This window comes from Cucurbita pepo, chromosome 6 (genome assembly GCF_057944985.1).
Source record: "Cucurbita pepo subsp. pepo isolate OVF chromosome 6, ASM5794498v1, whole genome shotgun sequence".
In the NCBI taxonomy this organism is placed as follows: Eukaryota; Viridiplantae; Streptophyta; class Magnoliopsida; order Cucurbitales; family Cucurbitaceae; genus Cucurbita; species Cucurbita pepo.
The window spans coordinates 891295-900084 of NC_141803.1; the positions used below are offsets into that span (position 1 = coordinate 891295).

General features: G+C 36.6%; 2 protein-coding genes across 2 annotated transcripts; both read right to left on the reverse strand.

Moving 5' to 3' along the window:
- Nucleotides 1-1658: 1658 nt before the first annotated feature.
- LOC111797571 (transcription factor MYB73) lies at nt 1659-2419 on the reverse strand. Its single transcript, XM_023680617.2, has one exon. It carries the CDS (start codon nt 2417-2419, stop codon nt 1754-1756), a length of 666 nt encoding a protein of 221 aa, XP_023536385.2. The 3' UTR covers nt 1659-1753.
- Nucleotides 2420-5234: 2815 nt separating this feature from the next.
- Nucleotides 5235-6484, reverse strand: LOC111797327 (MIZU-KUSSEI-like protein (Protein of unknown function, DUF617)). The gene has a single exon (XM_023680306.2). It carries the CDS (start codon nt 6246-6248, stop codon nt 5478-5480), a length of 771 nt encoding a protein of 256 aa, XP_023536074.2. The 5' UTR covers nt 6249-6484; the 3' UTR covers nt 5235-5477.
- Nucleotides 6485-8790: the final 2306 nt, after the last annotated feature.

Consider the following 8790-nt stretch of genomic DNA (forward strand, 5'->3'; position numbering starts at 1 on the left):
TTTTTTTTTAACAAACATCTTGGTTACTAGAAAAGTTCAATTATTGTTAATGCATGGTAAAAATGTATCCCTTTCTTTTTCCATTCCTTTGTAAAAACGCAATATTTGTTTAAAAAAGAAGAAGAAGAAAGAAAAATCCTAGAGAGGCAGGTCCAAACAAAGCAAAAACAAGCTTATTCATCACTTCGTTAATATTGGGTAGTAATAAAAAGAGATAGAAAAAGGCAAATAAAGCGGCGCCGCATTACTTTATATGAGTGGGAATCATTGTTCCACCATTTCCACTTTCACCCTCACTATTCCTATGCCAACCGCCCCTTCCTTAACTAATCTTTTTTAAACATGTATTTATATCACCCTCACTTTCTCCTTCTTGATTTGGTCTTTTATCTTAAAGTACTAAAAAGAAAGAAAATAAAAAAAAAAAAAAAGTAACAGCCTATGAAGTCTTTATTTTTTTTATTGTTGTTTTCCATCACGAGTTACTTAACTTGGAATATTAACCAAAATTAATATACCAAACAACCATTGTGGGGGAAAGTAAATAACAATTAGGTGAAATGCACCCATTTTACCTTTTTTTTATATTATTATTATTATTATTTTATCATAGAGGTGGATAACCCAAATAGACGTGAATAATTATAATCTAAATAAAAGCGATCTTGGGTACAAGATGACTAAGACAAATTTAAAGAAAATTAAAGTTATTACTATACTACTAACAAGGTGTTAGACCCAAATCGGGTGTATGGCATCAAAGCCAGACACCAAGTGGTGTGCCATCAAGGACACTCAGTCCCAAAAGAGGTGGACATAAGACGGTGTGCTAGCAAGGACACTAGGCTCCGATTGGGGGTAGATTGTGAGATCTCACATCGATTGGAGAGAGAAACAAGTGCCAACGAGAATGTTAGGTCCCGAAATGGGTGGATTATGAGATCTCATATCAATTGGAGAGAGGAACAAGTGTCAACGAGAACGCTAGGCCCCGAAGGGAGTTAGATTATGAGATCTCACATCGATTGGAGAGGGAAACAAAACATCATTATAAGAGTGTGGAAACTTCTCTCTAATAAACACATTTTAAATCCTTGAGGGGAAGTCCGTCTAAAAAGAACAATATCTGTTAGTGGTAGAAAAAGAAAAAAAAAATCTTAATCTACTTCATATAAGAACATGGATTTAATTTGAAACTTCTTTTTGAAGTACAAAGTTGCATCCCCACGAGGCTAAAAAATCGAAGTACAAAAAAATAAAATAAAAATAATAATAATAAAAAATTTAAAAAAAAAGGCTAAGGCTTTATTTTATTTCAACATAATTTTTGCATGGTTTGCATGAGCCAATGACAACCAAAAGAGAGTACACAAAAAGCAATACTGCGCACTTGCAAGTGCATGTCCACGTGCCATTTAGTGGTTGGTCACCTGTGTTTCACCAAGTTGCAAATTCAAAAAGAAAAAAGAAAAAAAAAAAAAAAAAAGATTTTTCCTATTCTAAGCCTAATGAGCGAAGAATAAATAGTGACCATTTGCGTTGATGACAGGCTGTGGAGCACACGGCTCGGCTTTTCCAAAAGAGCCGCCGGGAATTTTGATCCCCATTCCCTAATCCCTAATCCCTAATCCCTAATCCCTAATCCCTAATCCCTCCCCCTTTTTCTTCATTTCTAATTTCAAATAAATTTAGAATTTAACCAAACATTATTAAATCCATAAATTCCACATTTACATATTAGCCCCTTTCATTTTTAATGAAATCCCGGATTTTCCGAAAACGTCGTCGTCATGTACTCTCTCACCTCCCTCGCTACAACGCCCCTCATCGCTTCCCAGAATCCCGCCGGCATACTCTCCCTCCTGCTGTCGGACTCCACCGCCACGTCACCTCCCGCATCCATTCCCGGAGTGGCCAGAGTTAGCTCGGTCAATGGGTCGTCATTGACGCCCACCAACGAACCCCCACCCACGTCCGAAGTGCGATTACCGGCGGATTTTCTGTCGTTTCTGACTCGGCGTTTGAGAGTGGAATTCCAGTGGTTTTTTACGGCATTATCGGTTCGCCCAGGGAGGAGGCGAGCAATGGTGGCCCACCGGTTGCCGTAGCGGGCATGGGCAGCGATGATGGCGTCATCCTCCGCCTGGGAGAAAGGGTGGTGCTCGACGCCCGGACAGAGCTGGTTACACCAACGGAGCCGGCAGGATTTTCCAGAGCGGCCCTTTACGTATCTACTAATTAAAGACCAATTTCTAGGGCCATAGCGCTCGACGAGTCGGGTCAGGACCCGATCCTCTTCGGCGCTCCATGGGCCTTTGATTTTATCAGGGACGGCGGAGTTAACCGGCGAGGGCTTAGAGGAATCGGAGGAAGAGGAGTCGGAGGTGGAAGAGGAATAAGAGGAATTTTGAATGTCCATCGGCGGAGTGAGGAAAACGAGTACGGAAATATGGCAAAGGGAGAGCACAGAGAGAAGCAATGCAATGTGTTGGGGATTTATATACCAACAACAATCAGAAGGTTACTTCTCGGAAAGTGGCTTTTTGTAAGGTTGGTGGGCGGGCAACCAAATTGACCCGACCCGTCACTGTTTCGGGTTTTTTTCTTTTCTTTTTCTTTTTCTTTTTCTTTTTCTTTTTCTTTTTTTAACACAAAATTAATTTTCTAGATTCCTCTTTAATCTCCACTTCATTCATTCTTCTCAATCAAGGATTTAAAGAGATAAATAGAAAGGAGACGCGTTTTAATTTTAGAATATAGCCTTTTCTTTACTCCTCAATCAAATTCTACAAACTTAAATTATAAGTTTGCTCCTAAACCTTATTTTAAATAATAGATTCCCAAATTAAATTCATTTATTACCAAATAAATATGATATGATTATATGTTTGTCTAGAAGAGAGTGAATTATACTCTTCCATCATATAATAATTAAAAATATAATATAAAATTATATTAGATTTTACGGGTCGGGTCAACATGATTTCTTCATATCGTCACAATCTAGCAGAGGTCTTGTGTGAAATGAATAAAAAGAAAGCAAATATTTGCCACGTCATTATATACATATAAAATATTAAATCCATGTCTTCGGTTTAATGTTTACAAATTTTTAATTGAAATTTAAAGTACATGTAGCAACCTATGTCTTGTAGACGACAATGGGTCAAAGACTAGGTGGATGTCCCATGAATGCCGGTTTCATGGATTCAATTATTTTTAGAATTTTGGATTATTGCATTACAATTAATAGTTTATTATGTATACATGTTGTAATATAATAAATATTTTTTCTTGCTTACAAATTATTAATTAAATAATGTTAGAAAGAAACTCATAAATAAGCAGTAGAGATATATTAGTAGCAGTAGAAGGGAGAATAATTATTAGATTATTAAACAACATGTTGCACCTTAATTAAAGCTTCTAATTAACTTTATTGGACAAGAAATCGGCGAAATATAAAATAGACTATGATCATAAGTTATTATTAAGTGTGTTCCATTTCATGTGGAGGAATTAAGCACATGACAGTGAGGCCAAACTCGTTTAACCAAAATTTTTAAATAAATAAATTCAAACGGCAAAGTGGGTCCGTGCCTTTTTGACTGATTTGGCTCAATGCAGCCAATCAAGGAGCGTCACTATGTTTAATCAACGGCTGAGATTTACCTTGCTTTCAACGTTAAAATATCATATCACATCACATCTAGATTACATTAAATTAAATATTAAATTGCACTTTTAATTTTTGTTGATTTCAATTTTTATTTATTTGGTTTAATGATTATTGCATTGCCATCAATAAGTTTAGGGGGAAATTATTAACCATGCAAGTTTCATAATGTTTTTAAATTTTTATTTCATTTAAATCATCGAAAAATAAAATTTTTAAAAATTAAAGAAAATAATTAAAGACTAAATGTAAAACTATGGGGTGAAAAGCTAATACGACTATTTGTTTGTTTTCGTCATTTTTAATTTTGTGATAAATAAGTTACTGGATAAGAGGGCCCTCCTACAGCCTGTAAGAATCTCACGTGATTCGAGCTGCCCTTATTTGGTAGAAGGGTGTAGAGAGTGACAAACAACGACCAAAACTACGAATGAAATGTAAATGTAACGCACCTAGGGGAGTATTTATCTATTGGCGTCATGCACAAAGGGGAGCCATGATTGTATTGGAGGGTGCCAGGTGGCAATATTTATGGCGTGACTGTGAGCAACCTTTAGCGGGAATCGGTTGGGCAGTTACAGATACAGCTGGCTCCAAACGGATGAGAACAGAAGGTTTCACCGACTCGGGGATGAGCGGCGATTTTCAAACCCAGCTGTGACCGAATCCGCTGAATGGTCTGTTTGTCCTCAGACAGTGTTTAATTTTTTATTCTGTGTAGACTCTTGGACCGTTTCGTGCGTACACCACTTTGATGTCTTTCCATGATTGGAATCATTGAGCCGTTGGATCCATTGGGCCCACTGCGTTCCCCTCCATTGTTCGAGCCGGTCCCACTAGCTCGCATCATACCGCGTCCAAGTTGGTGATTTGTCCCACTCCTGTGGGCTCCAGACGATGTTTCATTTACTTGATGAAGATGGGCTCGCACGGGCTGCTCCAACGAGCCGAGAAGCCCAATTGTAATGGGCCATGCAAATTTGGGCCCATATTCGTCCACGCTAGCTTGATATTTTGGTTTTGGAAGGAAAAACATTTTTGTTTCATTTTTTTTTTAATCAGAGATTTTAAAAATAACAAAAGGACCGAATAAATAAATAGAATAGTAAAGAAAAAATGTGGGGGTGAGAATAGGACAAGAAGGGAGACAAAGTAATTGAAGGGTGACACCATTTTACGTACTTTAGGGGCCACGTATACAGGTTTAAATTATAGCTTCATTTTCTCACCTTTCATTTTTTTTTTTTTTATTGTTAAATTATAAACTTTATTAATTTCCTATTAAATTGATGAAGATATTATATTATCGATAAAGATTTAAAGATCTTAACGTTGAATTAAAAAAAAATTAAAATATAAATATAGAAACTTGAAAAGGAATTTAGGCATATAAAATTATTTGACCAATTATTGACTTCATAACCTGATGAGTATTGTATAAATAATCTCATCATTATATCATGATTGGAAGGATTAAAAAACATAAAATATTCTGTTTGATGCCAATTTGAATATACATATAACTGCTGAAGATTTCAGTTGCATCGAGCTTCAAACATTCAACTCAAATTTGTAATATTCATTTGAAATAACCCTTATAGCAAATTTATTTCCCAAAAAAAGAAAAAGAAAAAGAAAAAGAAAAAGAAAAAGAAAAACCCTTACATGTGGAAAGAATTCCAATTATACAGATCCTTAGAGATCCTTCAACAAGAGAAGGGGGAAAAAAAAATGAAGCCTTTCTTTAGAAATGGCTGTAAAAATATTTATATTTATAGAGAGGGAAGAAAAAAAATGTATTCTATTGAGATCTGACGAAGAAAATACTCAACTCGGGGCCGGGCGCCCCATCGGGATTGATCATATACAAAGCTTCCGAATCTTTGGATCCGACAACCCTCTCAAATCTGGCCCTCATGTACGTCAATTCCCCGTCTAAATTATCCTTCTCCGACGCCGGAGACGGCAGAACTCCGGCGCCCATGGAAACCCCTCTCAAGTGCTGCATGACATGAAGCTCATCATCGGATATTTGTTTCCGTCTAATGGAGTATCCAATTTTCCTTCCGTTGCAATAAACCGCCCACACGAATTCCTCCATTAGCTTCTTCTTGTGGGTCTTCGTCTCGCTCTCCAGCGCAATCCTCAGAATGTCCGACGCCATTTCCTTGTTCAGCGCCGCCGTGTGCATCGGCAATTCGATTATGAATATGGGAAGGCAATGAGGGTCCTCTTGAATCGCCAAGCTCACTCTGCCCTTACGGTACCCGAAGATTGTGCCCGTCGTGGCGTGGTCTTTCAAAAGGGGCTTTCTGGGTCGGCCCAGGAGAGCTACCATTTTGCAGCCGGAGCTCAACATCGGGAACAACTTGAACATTTTGAGAAGTCCTCCTCCTCCTCCGCCGCCGGAAGAGGAGGATTTGGGGCGTTTGGAGGTGTGGCGGAGGAGGGAGAGGAAGACAGACTTGTCCATGAATGGGCTGGAGTGAAGAGATGGCATAATTAAATGGGTTATTTGTATTGAATTTGGGGTTTTTTTTATTATTAAGAGAGGGGAAATGGGGGAAGGCATAAATAGGGGGCGGTTGGGGTATGGGGAAGTTGGCTGTTGGTCATTTTGGTTGGGCTTCTGTGTGTCATTTGGAATCTTGCGAGTGGGAAAGGGAAAAAGGGGAATTCAAACAACGGACTCACTCAACTAAACAGATATGATAGAGTTTGTGTAATAAAATACATATATTTTATAACGCCTAAAGGGTTGATGTTGACCGACTTTGGCGACTAAAAAAGAGTGGAATTCAATGCTCGATAGCATAAGAGGTGGTCCAAACCTAATCTAACCCAACCTACTCAAACAACTTAAAAACTTGACACGATTTGAAAGAAGAAAAAAGTCGACTTTGTAGAGAAACGGCTAGGAGAGGTAGCCTATAAACTCAATAGAGGTTGCCCTTTGACACGAGTGCAAGAGTTGTTTGTAATCTTCATATATAGCAAGAGACGAACTAATATATTTATTTATTTATTAGTTTGATAGGATTTTTTGGGATATATATTATTAAGGGAAAAGTAAATTGATTAAAAGAAGAAAAATGGGGGCAGTGGGAAATGTTGGGCATGTGCTTCTCTGATGATTAGGTTTTGAATGAACATCATGAATTGCTTTTATGCTTTTTGGGGGAAAGAAAATAGTGATAATAATTGAGGTGCAGCTCATATTCCCACCCTTACCTCCCGATTTTCCCATGCAAATTTCTCTTCCTTTCTTCCTTTTCTTCCTTTTCTTCCTTTTCTTCCTTTTCCTCTGTCAGATCGTAGTCTTATCCCAAACTAAAAAAAGCTACTTTAGGCACGTAACAAAAAAAATAAATAAATATTTTTCAACAAAATTGGAAGTGAATTACAATTATCTTTTCCTTATAATTAATGTACAAAAATCTAACAAGAATATTTATAATAAATAATAATGGGCCTCCCTTCTCCCCCCCTTTGTGGTGCAACCCAGGTCTTGTAATAAATTGTTGGTCTACTCACCAACACTGACATCTTACTTAATCTTCTTTATTTAGTCCGATGGATTGGATATACTGTTCGCTAATTTGAACCCAAACCAAATCGAATCAAACTAAAATTTTCCATTTTGGGGTCGGTTTATTTTTTTCTTCATATTATTGTTATTATGATAATGTGAATGGTTTTGGTTTTAGAATCGCTTTCATAAGGGTTGACCATGTCGACTTGGAGGGACTATTTGAGTGCCTGAGACAAGAGAAAGGAGTTTTCATGTAAAGTAAATTTATGGTTAAATTATTGTAGATTTGTGATGTGACTCTTGACTCTTTCGTTGTAATTCTCTATTTCTCTGCCTTTCATTGCTTCCTGTTCAAGAATGAGCCGACGACTCATAGGCAGTAGCTTGGTTAAGGAAATCCAGTGAGTCTTCATAGAGCAATTGTCACTGTTTATGGACTCGAACTTGGGTGATCTATCTATGATCATAATGAAACTTGGGTGAAACTAAGTGGAGGTCCTATCCTTGTCTTCTACCACCAAACTTCTTTAATGCTCAACACCCTATTCATTTTATCTACTAAGTTCATCTGAATTTTCAATCTAACAAGTTAGGGCCTACGTGTTTGTGTAAATCAATCTCTACGTATTTATTTTAGTGTCGGAAGTTTAGGATAGGGGAGAAATATATAAATTCTCGACAAGAAAAAAGATGAATATTCCAATTCTATCGACATGTGTGTTTAATATGATAGAAAAAGCTCGTGGTATCATGTTCCAGGTGCCATATGTCTAAAGATGTCCGATAAAATTGAAAGCGGATCTCCTAATAATAATAATAATTACAAAATATATATATAGTTTCTTGAAGGCTAATTAAGTTACCAAATTTATGGGTACAAATTACACCATCCAACCACTGAATCAAATGGGTTTATTTGCTATGCCTAACAAATCTTTTTGTTTGGCTATGCATTTCTATAGTACAAACAAGTCCAATAATTGAAGAAACTGATGAGATGACAGCAAAGTTGGGATTTTTATTTTAGATTTGAAATTTATTGTACTCCTTTTACAATTCCATTAAGAGAACGTGGTAGGTTCCAGAACATGTTTACATTAATACTTAATTTAATAATCCTAATCCTTATTTGATATTTAAACCTTAGTTATCATAAATTCAAAAGCATATAATATAAAAAATAAAATAAATAAAAGAAGGGAAATAATGGGGTTATGATTTGATAATTGGGGATGGGGGTGGGTTCTGTTGCATATGATTAGGCTATAGATATTGGAACATTCGCAAATGGCTACATAAAAAAGGCAACTCATTATTTTATTTCCAAAATTATGTTCCACTTTTCATCTCTTCTTTTGTTGACGTGGCTCCTTATCCTTCATATTTACCTTCTTAATTATTTTCTTGCAACTTTATACTTATTAATATTACAAGATATTTAAAATTTCCCTTTTAGATGAGATATGAGGGAGGTAGTAAGGAACATCTATTCCCCGTTAGATAAATGGGGTCAGAGATGGAATTATATTCCCCGTCTTTTATCCCGCCCAATTTCCTATCATACCTTGCTTAATATAAATAT

Bases quoted from the DNA above. Each gene is read 5' to 3' on its own strand.
- LOC111797571 (XM_023680617.2), bottom strand. From the start codon at position 2,419: ATGGACATTCAAAATTCCTCTTATTCCTCTTCCACCTCCGACTCCTCT.
- LOC111797327 (XM_023680306.2), bottom strand. From the start codon at position 6,248: ATGCCTTCCCCCATTTCCCCTCTCTTAATAATAAAAAAAACCCCAAAT.